The sequence below is a fragment of the Bufo bufo genome, chromosome 8 (genome assembly GCF_905171765.1).
Source record: "Bufo bufo chromosome 8, aBufBuf1.1, whole genome shotgun sequence".
Taxonomy (NCBI): Eukaryota; Metazoa; Chordata; class Amphibia; order Anura; family Bufonidae; genus Bufo; species Bufo bufo.
In genome coordinates this window covers 3810715-3833905 of record NC_053396.1, presented here as the reverse complement: position 1 = coordinate 3833905, position 23191 = coordinate 3810715, and the positions used below count along the sequence as shown (strand labels likewise).

General features: G+C 49.7%; 1 protein-coding gene across 4 annotated transcripts in view; it reads left to right on the top strand.

The window, feature by feature from the left end:
* RXRA (retinoid X receptor alpha) overlaps window positions 1-23191 on the top strand; it is a 129790-nt gene that overhangs the window by 80002 nt on the left and 26597 nt on the right. For 3 of the 4 annotated variants that reach the window (XM_040406467.1, XM_040406468.1, XM_040406466.1), the window contains one exon: window positions 17701-17942. In XM_040406467.1, coding sequence (XP_040262401.1) covers window positions 17701-17942 — 242 coding nt within the window. Of the gene's footprint in view, window positions 1-738; window positions 893-17700; window positions 17943-23191 lie in introns of those variants that run through there. The other variant, XM_040406469.1, reaches the window with a different exon arrangement.

Genomic DNA, 23191 nt, shown 5'->3' with positions numbered 1-23191 from the left:
AGAGGTGGCTGACCCCTGGTAATGGTATTCGTATAATGAAAACGGCAATAAAAAGTGCACGGGGGGGAGTAGTGATTGCACTGGTGCATTATGGGTCCACCATGGGCTCCCGGGGGCCACATAGCAGGTAAAAATATTGACATTTTCCCTATTGACGATGTGTGGATGGGATGGCGGAGGGCCTGGTGTCAGAATCGTCTCAGAAGCTTCTTTTTCATTAGTTATGTCATTATATTATAATTTGCATTTTTTTTTTATCCTCTGGAAATGACCTGCAAGAAACAATGTCAGTAAATGTGAGCGTCAGTAACCAAGAGCAATGGTGCTTTCCTCTCTAGTATTCTTGTAAATTGTGTTTTTGTATTACATTGTATCGGAGACGTATTCAGCAATATGGACGGGTTACCCTAAAGTGCCGACACGGGGCGATGCCCGTCTATTAGTAGCTTATTAAACCGACTGCAGAACAATGGCCTCCACCCCTGTGTCGTCTGAACAGCCGGCAGACGGAGATTAGTCACTGACCGTGTGTATTATCAGCCGCTTCTGCCACCACAGCAGCCAGCAGTGGGTTATCCAAGTGCTGGGATGGCAGTGAAGGGGTTAGCCGGCTGCTGTTTGGGGGTGCAGTGGTGGCGGTCCCTGTGCTTGCAGGGGGCAGAGCTCTCCTTTAATCTGCAGATGTTCGGCGTGTGGGAGGTCCCTGTCAGGGCTTGGCTGGGAACTTATTTGATTCCTCTTGTCACATCTCCTGCAGGAGCAGCGCTCACTATAAAGGCATCAGCCGTTGTTTAACCCCTGCCTGCCTGCTGGAATTCACCCGGGTCAGACAGCAGCTCATACCTCCAGGCAGCTTTAGATCTCCAGAGCCTGCACCCCTGGGTGACCCTGGGTAAGTCCTGTGATGGTGATCTGCTCCTAGACGTGGCACGGCTCTGCACTAGTGACACTAGGGGGAGGGGGGGCACTGGACAGAGCTGGGACAGCGTCAGGAACTTTCAGCACTTCTTACTGACAGGTCCAGTATGGGGGGGGGGGGGGGGTTAATAGCAGAGAATGAGCCCAGGATGCACACGGTAACAGGCGCCCCCTAGTATTCGGTCCCTTTACACAACTACACGTCCCAGCATGCTGTGCTTTGTAGTTCCACAGCAGCCACTCCTCATCTAAGGTGCTGCTCACCGTCGTTGTCGCAGGTGTACAGACCCCATTGGCCTGTCGTTGTCACATGGTCACCACATCCAGGGAAGATCCCAGCAACAATGTATCCAGGATAAACCAGCCACAATGTATCACACCTCTGCTGATGGATACATTTGTATTGTGAAGTCACATTGATACATGCTGCACCATGCTGAGACTTGTAGTTCACCCACAGCTTGCGGTTGCCTATATGTAGAGCAGCAGTGTTAGATCTCGACTAGTGGGGAGGGGTTTGTAAATGGCCGCTCAACGTCCTTCGTATATCATTGATATAGCGGAGATGAGCGGCTGCCGAAAGCTTCTGGCGCCACTTATCTGTGGGGAAACCAAAAACATGCAGAAGTAGCAGACGTGCCTCCTCTCCACCCCTGTACCTCCGGTGACCGGATAGTTCAGGCGAATACCTTGGACCGTACATGCGGGTGTAATGAGTGACATGGCGGCAGCTCTCGTCTGGTTACAGCTCCTGTGCTGTGTTTGCTTCCGGGTATGTAGCCACGTGCAGGTCATACGCACAGTCACTGGGGGGGGGGGGGGGGTCCCACCGTTATATCTGATTTAAAGAAGTTTTGGATTGCTCCTTTGTCTAGATATTGCGGTTCGCCTCATTTGATTCCCCCTCAGTCCACCTCATGTGCCCATTACTGGTGAGAAAAAGCCGCCTTGTAGTGCACCGAATCTTACTGGCTGGGTGCAAACAATAGCAGGAATTGCTTCACCGCCTGCGTACAAGAGGATCCAGGTGAGCATGTGCGACCACCACGCTGGACACATTAGGTGGACGCTCTAAGAGTGATTAAAAGGAACAGCAAGAGGTGGCATAACAAGTATGTAACAGGGGGGGCGCCATAACAAGTATGTAACGGGGGGCGCCATAACAAGTATGTAACAGGGGGGGGCGCCATAAGAAGTATGTAACGGGGGGGGCGCCATAACAAGTATGTAACAGGGGGTGGGCGCCATAACAAGTATGTAACAGGGGGTGGGCGCCATAACAAGTATGTAACAGTGGGGGGCGCCATAACAAGTATGTAACAGTGGGGGGCGCCATAACAAGTATGTAACAGGGGGGGGCGCCATAACAAGTATGTAACAGGGGGGGCGTCATAACAAGTATGTAACAGGGGGGGCGCCATAACAAGTATGTAACAGTGGTGGGCGCCATAACAAGTATGTAACAGGGGGGGCGCTATAACAAGTATGTAACAGGGGGGGCGCCATAACAAGTATGTAACAGGGGGGGCGCCATAACAAGTATGTAACAGGGGGGGCGCCATAACAAGTATGTAACAGGTGGGGCGCCATAACAAGTATGTAACAGGTGGGGCGCCATAACAAGTATGTAACAGAGGGGGCGCCATAACAAGTATGTAACAGGGGGGGCGCCATAACAAGTATGTAACAGGGGGGGCGCCATAACAAGTATGTAACAATGGGGGGGGGTCGGCGTAACTAGCGGGCGGGGGGACAGCCATAACAAGTATGCAATAACCAGCAAGTAATAGCCGGGGCGCCATAACAAGCGCCCCCCAGGCTCATTGCCCCCAGTGTACGAGCTGATAATCTTTTTCTCTCGGGGGTCCGTCCACGCGGTCAGGAAGCCATACCCGTCCTGTGTATTCTCTCCCTTTTTATGAGTCCCTCCTGATTTTGGCTTCACCTGACCGTGTGGCGCCCCCTGACTCTGCTGTACGGACATCCAGGTGAACCACACACAGGAGCCAATCAGAGGAGGGAGAGAGCAGCAACCTGATCCAATGAGGAGGCAGGGGGTGTGTCTTAGACTACCACGGACTCCCAGAAGGCACTGCAGGCAAACAGTAGTCACCGATCACAGCTCTAATGGAGCCGAGCTAAAAAGCAGCCGACGGGCGAGATCTGAGCGGCCATGCCCCCTGGACAGTCCCTTTAAGCAGCTTCTTTCTGGGGGATTGTTTCCCATTTTCATGGCATTAGGGAGGAGGTGAGGCCGTTAGGTAAATCTCTGCCCTGCGGATCGCTGGGGCCTCCTTCTTACATCGAGGCACAGCACCAGTGAGCGTCAGCTCTTCAGCCAGTTACATTTTCATGGATGAGATGTCTCTTTAGCTGAAGGAGATAGTTACTCGCAACCATGAAAATTAAGAGGCATATATCATTAACCCTCTCAGCACCTACAGATTGTGCCTACGGGTGGTGGGTGTTGTCATGGGAACAAACCACAACTGAGATACGGATGTCGCTACCACTTGTCCTGGCCTTTGTCGGCCACAATAGAGCGTGTCCTTGAGGAAACACATCGCCATTCATCCCCACTCAGTACGTCTCTGCTAATGCAGAGGGGGTGTCGAGAGGTCGCTGCGTGATTAGACGTGATGCACAAGGGAAGGTGCAGAGCACTAATGGCCACCATGACGCCACCTTACTTGGCAGATTTATTTGCTTTAAAGGGAACGTGCCGCCCCGAACACGAATGCAGCAAAATATCAAGGAAATAGCAACTCAATTGTGTGATGTAGTAACTGGGGAAGGCAGCCTGGCACCCGTCAGTGAGGCGTCTGCGCTGGGCACATAGGCACCTGGGGCGTCTCTGCGCGGCTTCCCACTGGGAAATCGTCTTCACCGATACGGTTCTATCCTCTGAGCACTGATGATGGACGTTCAGCAGATCGGGGCGTCTTCTTCCGGCTCCGATACGACATTGTGGTCATGGAGGATGATGTTGCCTTCAGGACCTTCTATACTCTGCGCCGCTCCTCTGAAATCGTTCAGTCACAGAGTTCATCGTAGACTCTGCACGAGAAGAGGTAATTACAGATCCCACAGCTGGTGATTATTTCCCACACTGAGAAAAGTGACGAGAAACTGAAGAGCTCCTAACGGAAATTAGCAGCATCGTACGCTGACGTCCCACGGACATGAAGCACAAGACACAAATCTGAGGAAGAAATCTCCAACATGGCCGACTACTGACCACTATCTGTATGGCGGATATATCTACAACTGGAGCAGAAGGCCCTGTTCATACATGTTGGACTCCCGCACCAAAACAGGCATCAGTTCTGAGGACAATCTGCATCCTCTCATGTGTCGGGCAGATTTATGGCGTCACCGCAGGAGAAGGACGACTGTAGGACAGGAGAATACAGTCTATTGCCCCCTGTTATCAGCCATTTCAGGGGAGAGGACGACTGTAGGACAGGAGAATACAGTCTATTGCCCCCTGTTATCAGCCATTTCAGGGGAGAGGATGACTGTAGGACAGGAGAATACAGTCTATTGCCCCCTGTTATCGGCCATTTCAGGGGAGGGGATGACTGTAGGACAGGAGAATACTGTCTATTGCCCCCTGTTATCAGCCATTTCAGGGGAGAGGATGACTGTAGGACAGGAGAATACAGTCTATTGCCCCCTGTTATCAGCCATTTCAGGGGAGAGGATGACTGTAGGACAGGAGAATACAATCTATTGCTCCCTGTTATCAGACATTTCAGGGGAGAGGATGACTGTAGGACAGGAGAATACAGTCTATTGCCTCCTGTTATCAGCCATTTCAGGGGAGAGGATGACTGTAGGACAGGAGAATACAGTCTATTGCCCCCCTGTTATCAGCCATTTCAGGGGAGAGGATGACTGTAGGACAGGAGAATACAGTCTATTGCCCCCTGTTATCAGCCATTTCAGGGGAGAGGATGACTGTAGGACAGGAGAATACAATCTATTGCTCCCTGTTATCAGACATTTCAGGGGAGAGGATGACTGTAGGACAGGAGAATACAGTCTATTGCCTCCTGTTATCAGCCATTTCAGGGGAGAGGATGACTGTAGGACAGGAGAATACAATCTATTGCCCCCTGTTATCAGCCATTTCAGGGGAGAGGATGACTGTAGGACAGGAGAATACAGTCTATTGCCCCCTGTTATCAGCCATTTCAGGGGAGAGGATGACTGTAGGACAGGAGAATACAATCTATTGCTCCCTGTTATCAGCCATTTCAGGGGAGAGGATGACTGTAGGACAGGAGAATACAGTCTATTGCCTCCTGTTATCAGCCATTTCAGGGGAGAGGATGACTGTAGGACAGGAGAATACAGTCTATTGCTCCTGTTATCAGCCATTTCAGGGGAGAGGATGACTGTAGGACAGGAGAATACAGTCTATTGCCCCCTGTTATCAGCCATTTCAGGGGAGAGGATGACTGTAGGACAGGAGAATACAGTCTATTGCCCCCTGTTATCAGCCATTTCAGGGGAGAGGATGACTGTAGGACAGGAGAATACAGTCTATTGCCCCCTGTTATCAGCCATTTCAGGGGAGAGGACGACTGTAGGACAGGAGAATACAGTCTATTGCCCCCTGTTATCAGCCATTTCAGGGGAGAGGATGACTGTAGGACAGGAGAATACAGTCTATTGCCCCCTGTTATCGGCCATTTCAGGGGAGGGGATGACTGTAGGACAGGAGAATACTGTCTATTGCCCCCTGTTATCAGCCATTTCAGGGGAGAGGATGACTGTAGGACAGGAGAATACAGTCTATTGCCCCCTGTTATCAGCCATTTCAGGGGAGAGGATGACTGTAGGACAGGAGAATACAATCTATTGCTCCCTGTTATCAGACATTTCAGGGGAGAGGATGACTGTAGGACAGGAGAATACAGTCTATTGCCCCCTGTTATCAGCCATTTCAGAGGAGAGGATGACTGTAGGACAGGAGAATACAGTCTATTGCCCCCTGTTATCAGCCATTTCAGGGGAGAGGATGACTGTAGAACAGGAGAATACAATCTATTGCCCCCTGTTATCAGACATTTCAGGGGAGAGGATGACTGTAGGACAGGAGAATACAGTCTATTGCCCCCTGTTATCAGCCATTTCAGGGGAGAGGATGACTGTAGGACAGGAGAATACAGTCTATTGCTCCCTGTTATCAGCCATTTCAGAGGAGAGGATGACTGTAGGACAGGAGAATACAGTCTATTGCCCCCTGTTATCAGCCATTTCAGGGGGGAGGATGACTGTAGGACAGGAGAATACAGTCTATTGCCCCCTGTTATCAGCCATTTCAGAGGAGAGGATGACTGTAGGACAGGAGAATACAGTCTATTGCCCCCTGTTATCAGCCATTTCAGGGGAGAGGATGACTGTAGGACAGGAGAATACAGTCTATTGCCCCCTGTTATCAGCCATTTCACTGGAGAGGATGACTGTAGGACAGGAGAATACAGTCTATTGCCTCCTGTTATCAGCCATTTCAGGGGGGAGGATGACTGTAGGACAGGAGAATACAGTCTATTGCTCCCTGTTATCAGCCATTTCAGAGGAGAGGATGACTGTAGGACAGGAGAATACAATCTATTGCCCCCTGTTATCAGCCATTTCAGGGGGGAGGATGACTGTAGGACAGGAGAATACAGTCTATTGCCCACTGTTATCAGCCATTTCAGAGGAGAGGATGACTGTAGGACAGGAGAATACAATCTATTGCCTCCTGTTATCAGCCATTTCAGGGGGGAGGATGACTGTAGGACAGGAGAATACAGTCTATTGCCTCCTGTTATCAGCCATTTCAGGGGGGAGGATGACTGTAGGACAGGAGAATACAGTCTATTGCTCCCTGTTATCAGCCATTTCAGGGGAGAGGATGACTGTAGGACAGGAGAATACAGTCTATTGCTCCCTGTTATCAGCCATTTCAGGGGAGAGGATGACTGTAGGACAGGAGAATACAGTCTATTGCCCCCTGTTATCAGCCATTTCAGGGGAGAGGATGACTGTAGGACAGGAGAATACAATCTATTGCTCCCTGTTATCAGCCATTTCAGAGGAGAGGATGACTGTAGGACAGGAGAATACAGTCTATTACCCCCTGTTATCAGCCATTTCAGGGGAGAGGATGACTGTAGGACAGGAGAATACAGTCTATTGCCCCCTGTTATCAGCCATTTCACTGGAGAGGATGACTGTAGGACAGGAGAATACAGTCTATTGCCCCTGTTATCAGCCATTTCAGGGGGGAGGATGACTGTAGGACAGGAGAATACAGTCTATTGCCTCCTGTTATCAGCCATTTCAGGGGAGAGGATGACTGTAGGACAGGAGAATACAGTCTATTGCCCCCTGTTATCAGCCATTTCACTGGAGAGGATGACTGTAGGACAGGAGAATACAGTCTATTGCCCCTGTTATCAGCCATTTCAGGGGGGAGGATGACTGTAGGACAGGAGAATACAGTCTATTGCCCCCTGTTATCAGCCATTTCAGGGGAGAGGATGACTGTAGGACAGGAGAATACAGTCTATTGCCCCCTGTTATCAGACATTTCAGGGGAGAGGATGACTGTAGGACAGGAGAATACAGTCTATTGCCCCCTGTTATCCCCCATTTCAGAGGAGAGGATGACTGTAGGACAGGAGAATACAGTCTATTGCTCCCTGTTATCAGCCATTTCAGGGGAGAGGATGACTGTAGGACAGGAGAATACAGTCTATTGCCCCCTGTTATCAGCCATTTCAGAGGAGAGGATGACTGTAGGACAGGAGAATACAGTCTATTGCCCCCTGTTATCAGCCATTTCAGGGGAGAGGATGACTGTAGGACAGGAGAATACAATCTATTGCCCCCTGTTATCAGCCATTTCAGGGGAGAGGATGACTGTAGGACAGGAGAATACAATCTATTGCCCCCTGTTATCAGCCATTTCAGAGGAGAGGATGACTGTAGGACAGGAGAATACAGTCTATTGCCCCCTGTTATCAGCCATTTCAGAGGAGAGGATGACTGTAGGACAGGAGAATACAGTCTATTGCTTCCTGTAATCAGCCATTTCAGAGGAGAGGATGACTGTAGGACAGGAGAATACAATCTATTGCCCCCTGTTATCAGCCATTTCAGGGGAGAGGATGACTGTTGGATTTTGAACCGTCTGTATGTGACTTGCTCTTCTGTGCTGACCTTTTATAAGCTAGGTTGAGTGGCCCTTTAAATTCTGGGCTGGATCGGTGTGACATGCTCCCCGTGACTCTGTGTCCTTTCTTGGCTGCAGAGTTGAATACAGGACATGGGCAACGCAAATAAACAGCGTATTACACAATGTGCCTGATCCATAAAAGACTGGAATACAATGCGGAAGTCACCGTCCAAGTTACTTTATTGCTGATAGTCTGAAAAGTCATTGTAAATATATTAAGATTTGGGGAGGTTGTTCTTGTGTAATGAACTGCACCTGGCATTTCTACAACCTCCTGGCCGCAGTCTCCCCCTCAGCATCACCCCCCTAATACACAGTGAGGCCCATCATCTGCTCTATAAGTAGGTTTCATTGTCTGACGACGTTCATTGAAGCATATGGATGCGTGTCATAGCGAACCTCGCGTTCTGTATATTTGCATTTATTAATATCGGCACCAGCTGTCACTTTCCTTCCTCGGCTGAGATGTCATTAATGATGTTATTGCGCCTCTGCTGGCCGTGCAGTGCTCACCTTTCCATCTTCCCTCTAGTATCCTACTGAGCAGTTAGAGGGGGTATCTCACCCAAAAATCTCATGAGAAATGAATGATATTCACCGTTTACTGCATCTGCTGCAGACCAGGTGTTCATTTACTTCCATTGTACAGCGCCACCTTGTGTTCATCTACTTACACAGTACAGCGCCACCTAACATTCAATTACTTCCATAGTACAGCGCCACCTTGTGTTCATCTACTTACACAGTACAGCACCACCTAACGTTCAATTACTTGCATAGTACAGCGCCACCTTGTGTTCATCTACTTACACAGTACAGCGCCACCTAACATTCAATTACTTCCATAGTACAGCGCCACCTTGTGTTCATCTACTTACACAGTACAGCACCACCTAACGTTCAATTACTTGCATAGTACAGCGCCACCTTGTGTTCATCTACTTACACAGTACAGCGCCACCTAACATTCAATTACTTCCATAGTACAGCGCCACCTTGTGTTCATCTACTTACACAGTACAGCGCCACCTAACATTCAATTACTTCCATAGTACAGCGCCACCTTGTGTTCATCTACTTACACAGTACAGCACCACCTAACGTTCAATTACTTGCATAGTACAGCGCCACCTTGTGTTCATCTACTTACACAGTACAGCGCCACCTAACATTCAATTACTTCCATAGTACAGCGCCACCTTGTGTTCATCTACTTACACAGTACAGCGCCACCTAACATTCAATTACTTCCATAGTACAGCGCCACCTTGTGTTCATCTACTTACACAGTACAGCACCACCTAACGTTCAATTACTTGCATAGTACAGCGCCACCTTGTGTTCATCTACTTACACAGTACAGCACCACCTAACGTTCAATTACTTGCATAGTACAGCGCCACCTTGTGTTCATCTACTTACACAGTACAGCACCACCTAACGTTCAATTACTTCCATAGTACAGCGCCACCTTGTGTTCATCTACTTACACAGTACAGCACCACCTAACGTTCAATTACTTGCATAGTACAGCGCCACCTTGTGTTCATCTACTTACATAGTACAGCGCCACCTTGTGTTCATCTACTTACATAGTACAGCGCCACCTTGTGTTCATCTACTTACACAGTACAGCACCACCTAACGTTCAATTACTTGCATATTACAATACAGCCAGGTGTATGTATGTGTGTGTATATATACGTTGGCTCCACCTGGTGTACACAGGTGCTCAGGCACTGTCCCCACAGACAGGTCTCTGCGTAGCGACCCTCTGTTCCCTGCAGGGCAGCCAATAGAAATAGCTTTCTGATCCTATTCTCAGGGATGGCGCAGAGTGTCTACAGTAAATGGCAGTATAGCTGCAGGGGAAGTAAGGAGGGAATGCATTGTCGCTGCCAGGTGGGGAAGGAGACTGATTCTTCTTAGAGCTCACCCCTAGCAGCACAGAGTAGCAAAAACAAAACAAATGAAAAAGATATTTTCCCACTGAAAATGCCGCCCCTCTAATAGCATTCAGGACTTTGGTGTGAAGCTGGTTCTGGAGGTCACCCCTGCAAAGACAGGAACCCTGATCCGATGTGATCACAGGATTTCTAATGTTCTTCGTGGCTTGGTTTTATGGAACGTACTGATGCGTTTGATGTCACACCTGACGGTCGGCCGTAGTGAAATCTTTGGCACTGTGAAAGTGAAGGCCCGGTTTTCTCTCCACCTCCAGTAACCGGTGTCTGCTTTGGTCCTGTTAGTTTAGGGAACATGAGCTCCTTTATGTATTGTAGTGTGATGTGAAATCTACCAGTCTGATCAGAGGCCTGGGCTGCTGTTTTGTCCCCCATGCTTGTCACTGCAGCTCTGCTTGTTTAGTTTGGAGGATACGTTGCTGGAGATGGGTGTACTGATGGAAATGGACGTCAAGTGATACATAGCGGCCATGAAGAGAGGATACCAAATCTTTGAGAGTCTCTCTGAACAGCTACATTCCCAAAATATATATGGAGCTGGGGTGATGACGTCGCCCTCCTGAAGCCCCTGCTACTTCCTTGCCTAATAGCTTGTCTCTTGTGGTGGAAGCGCATGCGCTGTCAGAAGGTTGTGCGCTACATTGCCGCCATTTTCCCTCTTTTCCACTTTGCTCTGCGATCTCCAGTTATAAATATTCTGGCGCCATCCGTGTGCGTCCAGGTGCCCCCTATAGGAGGTCTGGCCTGAAGAAGGCTTCATATGTGACTTCTATCTCCCAGCTGATCCCAGTCTGGGGGGCGGCAGGGGCACACGGCGGGTGACTACCACCCGTTGACAGCTCTCTGGTGTCAGAACGCCGGGGTTAGAAGGTCCGGGCCTCGGCTCTCCCCATCTGTTTACCCAACAGCGCAGGTCTCCGGCTTATTTATCACGACCCCTCACCCCGGGATGGTTTTCCGGATTCCCGGCTGTGAACTCTCCATTCCTCATCGTGTACACAGCGACGTGTGACCGGTAACCAGATCTGGGGACGGGACATGTACAATAGGGACAATGTTTATTGTCGTTTTTGGGATAATCCGGGATATTGGCGCACACTCGGGGTCCTCGTGGCATTCAGCAGCACGCGGCTCTCCACGAGTTCCTATGAATTATATCTGTACAGGAACAAGACAGGTTCATTCCTACAGGCGTCTCGAAACCGCTCGCCTGTCTCTATGGAAACGCTGCCTCATTACCTCCACAATAACACCGCCAGTGATTGCAACTTCTTTGTGCTGCTGAGAGGGACTCGCTATAAGTTAGAAATGCACCAATATTCCAGGTGAGAAGTAAGACCCCCATGACAACTCCTCCACGGGTGGTCACTCAGGAGAGAGCCAGACCCCCCGCTCAGGTGACAACCCCTGTGGCCTTACAGATCTCAGGTTGTCACTTGTACAGATTTTGGATTGAGTACGACAACCCTTCCAGGAGCTGTGATGGAGGCCGTGAGAGTTGTCAGGAACCCGCTGAACAGCATTAGTAATAACTCGACCAACGAGAATGACTCAAGAACATGATGGCGTCCCAGCTGCAGACGGTCAGGGGATGCTGGGACTTGTAGTTCCACAGAAGCTGCAGACAACAGGATGTGGCAGGACTTGGAAGATGTTCTGCAGTAGCTGAGGTTTTTCTGTATGGAACCAGCTGTGCAGTAGGGTTTCCACATCCATTTTCCTGATATCTGAATAGATTGCCCAGCAGTTGCGGCGTTGCCCCTTCTCGCACACCTTTAGGCCCCGCCGGACGAGCCGGACATATTTGCATCAGATTTCAGGAAATGTGCGCTCCGCTTTATTAGAAAATATTTTCACAGTCGCCTGATTAGCTGCAGATTTTCCTATTCAGTTATAATGGCTGAAACCTGCAGACTATCCGTGGAAACCCTGCGGCTCCTGCGCTGCATTCTAGGCATTGATGAGGTTGGGCTGGATTTTGGGCTACGTGGCCTGACCAAAATTTGGCGCGACTCACTGGTCCATTCAAATCAGGGGACCATTAGGATACCATTCAGGTGCAAAACCCATTAGACCATGTATCAGCAACCCCTGGCAACTCTATGGTTGCTGAACCAAGTGTGCATGCTGGGAATTGTAGTTTCACCACAGCCGGAGGCGGCCGACCCCTGCCTTACACACTGAAGAAGAAATCTCTGACAACTGGAAGAGCTGCTGGTGATTTGAGACCAGAAATAGATTTTTGTGCCTGTTGTCTCCGTGCATCCTATCACACGTAGTATCGCGATTATCGGTGTCACGTGAAGAAAGTCGCCGTGTCCCTCTACGCATAAGCCACCCGACTCCTGCCATTTCCATTGAGCTGATGTGGTTGCCATGAACTTCATACAGAGATGAGGGAAGGTCCTACAGCTCAGCACTAAAAACCTCTGCAAGATCCAAATCCCGGGAAAATGTGACGGCGCGCGGATGAGAGAAGTCCGCCACTGCGTCGCTTCTTAAAAAGATCCATCAAGTGCCAATCGTTTCAGATGAACGCACGTCGTCCTTCATCGTGGCACCATAGTGCAGCAGATGAATTTGCACTTAATGGATCTTTTTAAGAAGTGACCAATAAAGACTCGTTTTATCGAGACGCGGGGATTCTGGACCTCACACCCTGTGCCTCTCGGTGCCTCTCTGAGGGGGGCAGCGTCGCTCCCCAACTTACAGCACAACCTTTAATAAGTAAAATAAAATCAGAAATAGTAAAGTTGGCGGTAGCTTCTCTCCTGCTACCAATAATGGTTTCCAGACCACCTGCCTATAGCTCTCCTGGCGGTTTATCAGTGATCTCACGGACAGACCAGTATGGGGCGTTTCAGCCTCGGAGACTGTGGAGTGGCGCTGGATCGCTCTGCAATACTTCATAATCAATTAACTTTCTGCTCACAACTGGAATCCTGTTCAGCTTCGAGCAGCCAAAAAGATTTCACCAGGGAAAGTTGTGTGGGGAGGATTGGCGGCACATCCAAGAGCATTCTCCAGGAGTAAGCTGAGATCCCGGCTGACGAGAAGTGCAATTCCCGAAGCCGGACATTCTTGACCGACGCCAACTAGGGATGAAGTAAGGAGGACGGAACGTGTCCCTCGACCGCCTCTTGCAACACACATCGTTGCTTTATCGGATTTGTGCCGCTGGGTCATGGAAACCAACAGAAGGTAGAATAATGATCGATAATGGAGGCCATGCCGCAAAGTGTAAATCAGTATCTCAGGGCTTATGTGGGCAGAGGTCTACAGCATAAGATTGGCGCAAGTTCAACATGGCGTCTAAGGCAGCGATCGGGGGAAATTATCAGGACTGGTGCAAAGGAACAGAGCGCAGATTCCACAGCTCTGAAAAGTGAGAGCTGGAGCTGGACGCCGCACTTATGATAAGTCTTGCTCTTCTGCTTTGTGCTTTGCTTACTCGGCGATTGCGGGATATTCCGCGTCCTGTCCGTCAGTCCTTGCTGTATGTGTTCAGGGGTTTTCACAGGCGTCAGTCGTTGTGTCACAGATCCGTGTTGTAAGTTTTGCCTACGTTGACACTTCCTGTTTTCTGCCACGCTCTCGCGTCACGTCCCTGCCTTTATAAATCTGTGGTTAGCACATGCTGATGACTAAATGTCACTAAAATCAATTTCACTGGAAGACACGAAACCATCTGCCCACGTACAGCGATGCCACGGCGCGAGGCTTTAACACCTTTGATCCCCTCCATTGATATGCGTATTGATCCCCGAGGAGTCATGGGTGGGGGGGGGGGGGGGTCTACATGTCTGGCGCATCCCTACAAAAATGTAATAACCCTGGAGGGGGGTTAATGATTGTATTGGTGGCCGGCGTTTAGTGAGTGACTGCTCTGCGCCAAGAAGGAGCAGCATCCAGAGAGTGGAGTAAGACACGACTGCACAGGGCTGTAGTCTGTAACCATGGAGACGCACGGCTCCACACTGGGGCTGTATACAGAACAAAGTGATCAAAGCATTTTATAAGAAACATTGGGTGCAAAAGTATACATACCCTTGTCTGTTGTAGTAGGGCAGCATGGTGTCTTATGTACAGAATGTACCAGCGTCAGACGCCGCTCTGCAGGAAGGGTTAACGTTTAAGGACTATGTGTTAGGGCCCACGCGTCTGTCACCTAGAGAATTAAGGCCGGCGTGGGGACCCTCTGACTCCAGGATGTCAGCGCGTGTAGAGAGGGGGCACCTCCTAGGAAGTGGCAGAAAAGTCAGATATTGTTCACATGGAACGGTTCCGACGGTGAGAGCAGACGGAGGCGCGTTGGCGGCAGGCAGGCTCCCCAATAGGAAGAACGGTGATCTAGTCCTCGCCCTCCTCCAGCACCCATGCCTTTTACCACACGGGTGCCCCTGTTAGTTACCCCTTCCATCCACACGACACAGATCCTGTACGGGGCAGATAATCGGACGTTGATGGAGAAGAGCGCGCTGCCACCTCCATTATTCATGAGTGTGCGGTGTAAATTGTTCCGTCAGATTGGATTAGTCATTTGTGTAACGACTTGTGGTGAGAACATTGTGTATAATTAATGTCGTTACCGTACGCTGCAGATGGATCGCCCTATAGGGTCCTAATGACGGACGGCGCGACACATTACTGGTGGTATGGCTGCAGGACGGCAGAGGCCCAGCCTCTAGATAGAGCTTCTGGTGTCATCTGGATTTAGAATTGGTTTCTATTCCTCGCTGTATTCAAAATCTCTGCATGCTGTCAGGAAATGGGAGCATTCATGTGTATAACCAGATGCTAAAAACTTGTGTATCCCACATTCTACATACAGTATCCAGTCTGGAGAATCCTCTCCGAGCGAGGGGGGGGGGGGATCAGTGCAGGATAAGTAATGTATGTACACAGTGCACCAGCAGAATAGTGAGTGCAGCTCTGGAGTATAATACAGGATGTAACTCCGGATCAGTACACGATAAGTAATGTATGTACACAGTGACTGCACCAGCAGAATAGTGAGTACAGCTCTGGAGTATAATACAGGATGTAACTCAGGATCAGTACACGATAAGTAATGTATGTACACAGTGACTGCACCAGCAGAATAGTGAGTACAGCTCTGGAGTATAATACAGGATGTAACTCAGGATCAGTACAGGATAAGTAATGTCTGTACACAGTGACTGCACCAGCAGAATAGTGAGTGCAGCTCTGGAGTATAATACAGGATGTAACTCAGGATCAGTACAGGATAAGTAATGTATGTACACAGTGACTGCACCAGCAGAATAGTGAGTGCAGCTCTGGAGTATAATACAGGATGTAACTCAGGATCAGTACAGGATAAGTAATGTATGTACACAGTGCACCAGCAGAATAGTGAGTGCAGCTCTGGAGTATAATACAGGATGTAACTCCGGATCAGTACACGATAAGTAATGTATGTACACAGTGACTGCACCAGCAGAATAGTGAGTACAGCTCTGGAGTATAATACAGGATGTAACTCAGGATCAGTACACGATAAGTAATGTATGTACACAGTGACTGCACCAGCAGAATAGTGAGTACAGCTCTGGAGTATAATACAGGATGTAACTCAGGATCAGTACAGGATAAGTAATGTCTGTACACAGTGACTGCACCAGCAGAATAGTGAGTGCAGCTCTGGAGTATAATACAGGATGTAACTCAGGATCAGTACAGGATAAGTAATGTATGTACACAGTGACTGCACCAGCAGAATAGTGAGTGCAGCTCTGGAGTATAATACAGGATGTAACTCAGGATCAGTACAGGATAAGTAATGTATGTACACAGTGCACCAGCAGAATAGTGAGTGCAGCTCTGGAGTATAATACAGGATGTAACTCCGGATCAGTACACGATAAGTAATGTATGTACACAGTGACTGCACCAGCAGAATAGTGAGTACAGCTCTGGAGTATAATACAGGATGTAACTCAGGATCAGTACAGGATAAGTAATGTCTGTACACAGTGACTGCACCAGCAGAATAGTGAGTGCAGCTCGGGAGTATAATACAGGATGTAACTCAGGATCAGTGCAGGATAAGTAATGTATGTACACAGTGACTGCACCAGCAGAATAGTGAGTGCAGCTCTGGAGTATAATACAGGATGTAACTCAGGATCAGTGCAGGATAAGTAATGTATGTACACAGTGACTGCACCAGCAGAATAGTGAGTGCAGCTCTGGAGTATAATACAGGATGTAACTCAGGATCAGTGCAGGATAAGTAATGTATGTACACAGTGACTGCACCAGCAGAATAGTGAGTGCAGCTCTGGAGTATATTACAGGATGTAACTCAGGATCAGTACAGGATAAGTAATGTATGTACACAGTGACTGCACCAGCAGAATAGTGAGTGCAGCTCTGGAGTATAATACAGGATGTAACTCGGGACCAGTACAGAATCAGCAGTCACCAGCAGAATCTTGAGTGCAGCTCTGTAGTGACTGTTTTGTATATTACTTTTAGATGTGGCCTCATACATGGTGGACAGAGGTGGTCTTGGGCTTTGATGGCCCCTTGGCTGTTTATTGCGCTACCATTGACATGTTACGTGTTTAGTGTCGTCATTGAAAATGAAATTTTGACTCCAGGGGTTGAAAATACAACATGAAGTTCCTTCCGAATGACTTTCGCTGTGAGTAGTTTTCGGCCCGACGTGTGTAGGATGAATGTTACACAATACGTGGATATCCTATTTCCCCCGTGTTATATTTAAGCTCCAGCGCTACTTGAATACTGGCCCCGTCCTATTGTACACCGCTCCTGCTTTATAATGCTGCAGTGGTGATAAGACCGCTGTGGACTCTTCTCTGTGTGAACGGACGTCTTAGGTGTCCACGTGTGGCTGCGTGGCGGTGATGATCGCCTCCCCAGCAGTATTATTCCTGGGCACCGCCATCGCTTGCCACCTCCTCGGCAGAACATCTGTTCTGTACATCTCTCTGTTCTGTCATTTAATGATGTGTTTGATGGAGACGTCTCGTACCTTTGTGATTCCCGTCTCGCGCTGGTTTTACATGGCGATGACGCACTGATGAAAGCATGTATAGAAAGGCTGCCTGCTACATATCGAGCAGCAGAGCGCGACCTGCGGGGGCCCCAGTACCATCATGTCATGCAGCGCGTCTCTACATATGACACACGTTACATGTGTTACGTGAAGTGCACGGGTCGATGTCATTTCTCTGGGGATTTAATAATGGCCGAGCGCCAGAACTTCTCTTCTTACCTCAGAGACAACGTTTCCGGTACTTTGCCTCCTCTACATTCGCTGGGCAGGGAGCGCACAGACCCTTTAATGCCCTTCCCTTTAATAGTCGCCCCTCTGCGTATAGAGATTAGGAGAGCGCGGCAGCGCCACACCTGTCTATAGGTTGTGTTCGGTATTGCGGCTGAACTGCAACACCATTCACAACCCGCGGACAGGTGGCGCCGCCATGTTTTTCTAATCCCGGACGACCCTTTTACGTTTTCCTAGACTCAGAATTATTGTTTTCTGTTCACTTTTGGTTGATTTTAATTTTTCTTCTTTCTTTTTTGTCTCCACAGATTTTTCCACCCAGGTTAATTCCACCTCCCTGAACTCTCCGAGTATCCGTGGTTCTATGAGCGCGCCGCTGCTGCATCCATCCCTCAGCAGTTCTGGGATCAGCTCGTCATTGGGCTCCCCCAACCAGCTCCACTCGCCCCTCGGCTCTCCCCTCAATGGCATGGGCCCACCTTTCTCAGTCATCAGCCCACCTCTGGGCCCCTCCATGTCGGGCATGGGGTATGGCACCGGCAGTCCTCAGGTGAGTGTTACTGTAGAGGGGGGAGATACACGTATATAGCGGTCAACCTCTTCCCAGCTGGAAATGGCTGATGACATGGGACAATAGACCTGCTCATCTCGACCTATAAAGACGGACGCCAGGAACACGCTGTACCGATCGCATGTTCATCTAGTTACAGGGTTAATGGACATGGGATTTGACGTTTCCTGACCCCCCCATCCCCAGCAGAGGAGGGGGGCGACTAACGAGAAGATTATCTAAATGTCTAAATCCCCCCCCCCCAGAGGTAAAGAGCTTACACTATAATAAGCAGCAGGGCACCAGCAGCTGACTGCCACCTGTCACCAGACATTGGCACCTAACACAGGGCGGCATCTAATCTGCAGCATCCTGCCGGGCATCGCCACATCCGACCCGCAGTCAGAAATAGCCTTTCCTGATGGCTGCTCGGATCCTGTATAACCGCTGCCAGAGAAGTTGTAGTGCACAAGTATTGAGGAGCATGGGAGTTGTAGTGCAGCATGGGGGGGCCTTTAGAGATACATTATGCATACTCCAGCAGGATGACAGAAGACCCCCAACCGCAATATAAGTGAGGACGAGGTTTATATACCCCTATATTGTAAGTGCATCCTCAGGAAATTCCCGGAGGGAAGGAAGTGGTAGAATTAAAAGGGAAATATCGCACTGAAGCTGCTAGATGTGGCGTCCGAAAAGGGCGACAATACAAATCCCACAAATGTCGTTACATATCTGCCCAGCACAGCCTTCCCTGCCCGGGGCGAGGATGACTGCGTCCTGGAAGTTCCTGTGATGACGGTGATTTGGAAGGAGCGTGCAGGATGCGAAAGGCTCAGCCTCCGTCTTAAGTGATTACAAAGAAGAAGCCAATAAGACGGTTGTGTATCTGTCAGCCATATGTCTCCCTCCCTGAAGAGCACAGCGGCCGGAGCCACCATACACCATCCGGGGCCTCCTGGAATTAGGAGGGGCGCCCATCGCAGAAGGATCAGAAGTGGGGTAGCTCTGCTTCAGGTAGAGGCGGCCTCCTCCCAGAGGCCAAGGAGTCCGTCCACAGCACGGAGGAGGTAGAAGACGCTGAGGTGCGCCAGTGGGTAGTATAGAGGAACAGTTCAGTAGAATAAGCGCATAGAACACCAGGAACCCATGATACAGATGTAGAGTGAAGTCTTAGGGCTCATTCACATGACCGTATCTCTGGGTCTGCATTGTGCATGTGCTGTCCGCATCCGTAGTTCCGTTCCGCGGCCCTGCAAAAAAGATAGAGCAGTCGTGGACAAGAATAGGCATTTCTATATAGGGCCTGCTCTGTGCATTCTGCAAAATACGGAACGCACACGGCCGTTATCCGTTTTGTGGAGCGCTAAATACTTACGGTCATCTGAATGCAGCCCAAGTATGGAGTTTATGCGCATTGCGCGAGCCGCTAACTGCTCCCTACATGACGGTATTATATAGTCCCTGCCTTCTCGTTAGAGGCTGTATAATGACCAGGCTGCAGATGGAGCAGTTGTAGTGCAGCGCCCCCTCTGGAGGACGGGTGCTTATACACCCTGCATAGGGCTAACAGGTTGGTGTGATGGCCGCAGGCCGCCCTCTGAGGCTGTAAGGGGGCCCACTGCAGGGCTGTGTAAACATTGCTCTCCCGGTGATGTCACCCTCTTACTGGAACACCTGAGGCGTGACGTCGTTCTGGGGCCCGCTCACCGCTCCCTCACTTCAGGGAGTTTACAATGTGGAGGGGTTAGCGTTAAGTCTCTCCAGAGCTGCATTCGATACCAGAGCTGTCTGTAGATTCCTGGTTTGGCTTCATGATATACTGGAGTGAGGATGTTCTGGTGCAGAGCCGCTATATACAGCCCCAGCATCTCCTGCGGAACATATACTATGGTGCAGGAGCTTACAATCTACGAAGAAGAGGTGGGAAATGAACCAGCTGCAGCCGCGTCGGGGGAGAAGCTGTAATACATAGGAGCTTACGGTCTGGATGTCGCTTTCCTCAACTCCATGAATGAACTGCTGCAATTAGAACACAAGCTATGACTTTACACACAGAGCAGCCGCCTGGTACTGAGCACGCTCCTGCACCACTGGAGATCACTGTATGGGGGGTCATCCTCGTGCACGCGGCGGCCGTGTCCGTCCCAGTGCCTTTCATTACATTACCGGGCGGCCTCCTCCTTCCACAGGCCCAGTATTGATGGGAATCCTTTCACCATAAATCTCGCAGCATGCTCTCATGTTGGTGTGGAAATCTTCAGATACGTTTGGATGGGTTTTCCAAAAACCGCCTCCACTGGCTTTATAGTGCAGAATCCTGAGCCTCGGATGAGATGGGAGAAAATCTGAAGAAGTAGGACTGTAGTGTAAAGCATGGCGAATAGACAGAATCCTTATGAGGAGTTCAGACACTGCAGAGTCACTGATCATAGCTGCGCCCAATATCTATCCCATCCAATGTCTGTATTCCTGTCCCCAGTTCTTCCCATCCCACCACCATCTTGATTAGGACCTGGTGCAGACCTGTGCCCCCCCCCCCCGCGCGCTCGCTGCGGTCTAGCTGCTTTTGATGTTGCGGCGCGCGCCTGCTCGGCTCCTGGTCAGGCTAATTAGGCAGTGGGTTTGGGTGTCGCGCCGCCTCCCATCTCGGCTTTTTCCATTATTTCTTTTTTTCGTTCCAAGGGTGTGTAAGTTTATCTGCTGCGAGATTTCCCGGACCATCCGGCCGAGTCCAGTTATTAAGCCCAGAGGCATCACGTTGGCTTTATGGCGGCGCAGTAAACAAGCCGCCTCGGCAGAAATACTTATGGGACATTTTTATTTTTATAGTTGGAGTAATAAAATACTTCAGGCAATTAAAAATGTTTGATATATAAGGAAGCGCTGTGAGGAGCAGAGGGGGGGCGGGTGTGGGCAGCGCTCTGATCCCCCAAATATCCGCTCTGCAGGTGGGGCCCCGGGCTGGGGCCACCTTCTAGCTCAGCGCTATTCTTTATGTTTTATTCCCTTTCCGTAGATTTTACATTCTGTACAGATAGCGATAATCACTGCTGCAGTGTGGCAAGATGGGGGGGCGGACAGCACGTCACAGTGCACCAGAACCCCTGCAGTGCACCGGCTCTTCACCTGTGTGGGCAGCAATAGCCTCCGGTCGGTCGGACAGCAAGCAGAGATCTTGAAAATGTTGAGAAAGTTGCAGAACTTTTAATCGTACATTGATTAAAGGGCTATTGCCGCCTGCATCTCCTTCATTTTCTGGATCAGTGGGGGTCCCAGACGTCGGACCCTCATCAGTTACCAATTGGTGGCATACACCACCAGTATATGAGAAGAGAACGCCCCTTTAAAGGAGTTTCCAGTAGTTTGACATTGATGCTTAATATCAGATCGGCCGGTGTCTGACCCCCGGGACCCCACTGATCAGACTATTATAGGGGCTGTGCCCCCTATTTCCGATGCAATCAGTGAATGGGACTGAGCTGCAGTACCAGGCCCAACCACAACAGAATGTACGGCACTGTGCCGTGAGAGCTATGGCAGGCACACGGCGCTCGCTGCCGCCCCATACACCGGGTGTCGCGGGTGAGAGGGCCAACAATTCTAAAGATATCAAACATATGGAAACCCCAGGATTAATGCAAAAATGAGAATCAGACTTTATACAGAACATTACAAGAAAATGTAGACTAGAACCTTCAGAAATCACAGGTGCAGATCTATGAAGCAAGCGGGATTATAGAAATAAAATGTCTGCAGACCGTTATACATCCAGACAATAGAGCTAAGAAATGGGGGTCATTCTAGATAAAAGTGTACAATACCGACTATACATGAGTCAATGGAAGCTCTTAGCGCACATACGTGTCGGGCCCATCTAGCAGGCGTCAAGGTGGCCCAACACACGTTTGATCAAATATGTGCGCTAAGAGCTTCCATTGACTCATGTATAGTCGGTATTGTACACTTTTATCTAGAATGAGCCCCATTTCTTAGCTCTATTGTCTGGATGTATAACGGTCTGCAGACATTTTATTTCTATAATCCCGCTTGCTTCTTGGATCTGCACCTGTGATTTCTGAAGGTTCTAGTCTACATTTTCTTGTAATGTTCTGTATACATTTTATTTTTATAATTATACAGAACATGACATAATAAAGCTAGAACCAGCCCGGTACCTCACACGGATCCGGAGATCTCCACATTTATTGCTCTGCTAGATTTATATCAAGCTGACTGATCAAGGGGCATGTCCTTTATGCTGCAGCTCATGGGGTGTGTCTTTAACGCTGCAGCTCTCACCCTATCACAGCTCATGGGGTGTGTCCTTTCTGCTGCAGCTCCCATCCTATCACAGCTCATGGGGTGTGTCCTTTCCGCTGCAGCTCTCACCCTTTCACAGCTCAGGGGGTGTGTCTTTTCCGCTGCAGCTCTCACCCCATCACAGCTCAGGGGGTGTGTCTTTTCCGCTGCAGCTCTCACCCTTTCACAGCACATGGGGTGTGTCTTTTCCGCTGCAGTTCTCACCCCATCACAGCTCATGGGGTGTGTCTTTTCCGCTGCAGTTCTCACCCCATCACAGCTCATGGGGTGTGTCTTTTCCGCTGCAGCTCTCACCCTATCACAGCTCATGGGGTGTGTCCTTTCTGCTGCAGCTCTCACCCTATCACAGCTCAGGGGGTGTGTCTATTCTGCTGCAGCTCTCACCCCATCACAGCTCATGGGGTGTGTCCTTTCTGCTGCAGCTCTCATCCTATCACAGCTCATGGGGCGTGTCTTTTCCGCTGCAGCTCTCACCCCATCACAGCTCATGGGGAGTGTCTCTTCTGCTGCAGCTCTCACCTCATCACAGCTCAGGGGGCGTGTCTTTTCTGCTGCAGTTCTCACCCCATCACAGCTCAGGGGGCGTGTCTTTTCTGCTGCAGCTCTCACCCCATCACAGCTCAGGGGGTGTGTATTTTCCGCTGCAGTTCTCACCCTATCACAGCTCAGGGGGCGTGTCTTTTCCGCTGTAGCTCTCATCCTATCACAGCTCAGGAGGCAGTTGAAGGATGGAACTGAGCATGTGCGGCCTTCTCAGTGACAGGACAAAGAAATAAGAATAACAAACAGCAGGGGGCGCTGTACAGATAGATTTCATGAACAGCTCACTGGCTATACAGAATTTTTAATTACAGGCAATTACATAAGTATTCAGATCCAGGCGCTCATTGGAAAACTGTAGAATATTTTTGGTGGGATAGCCCCTT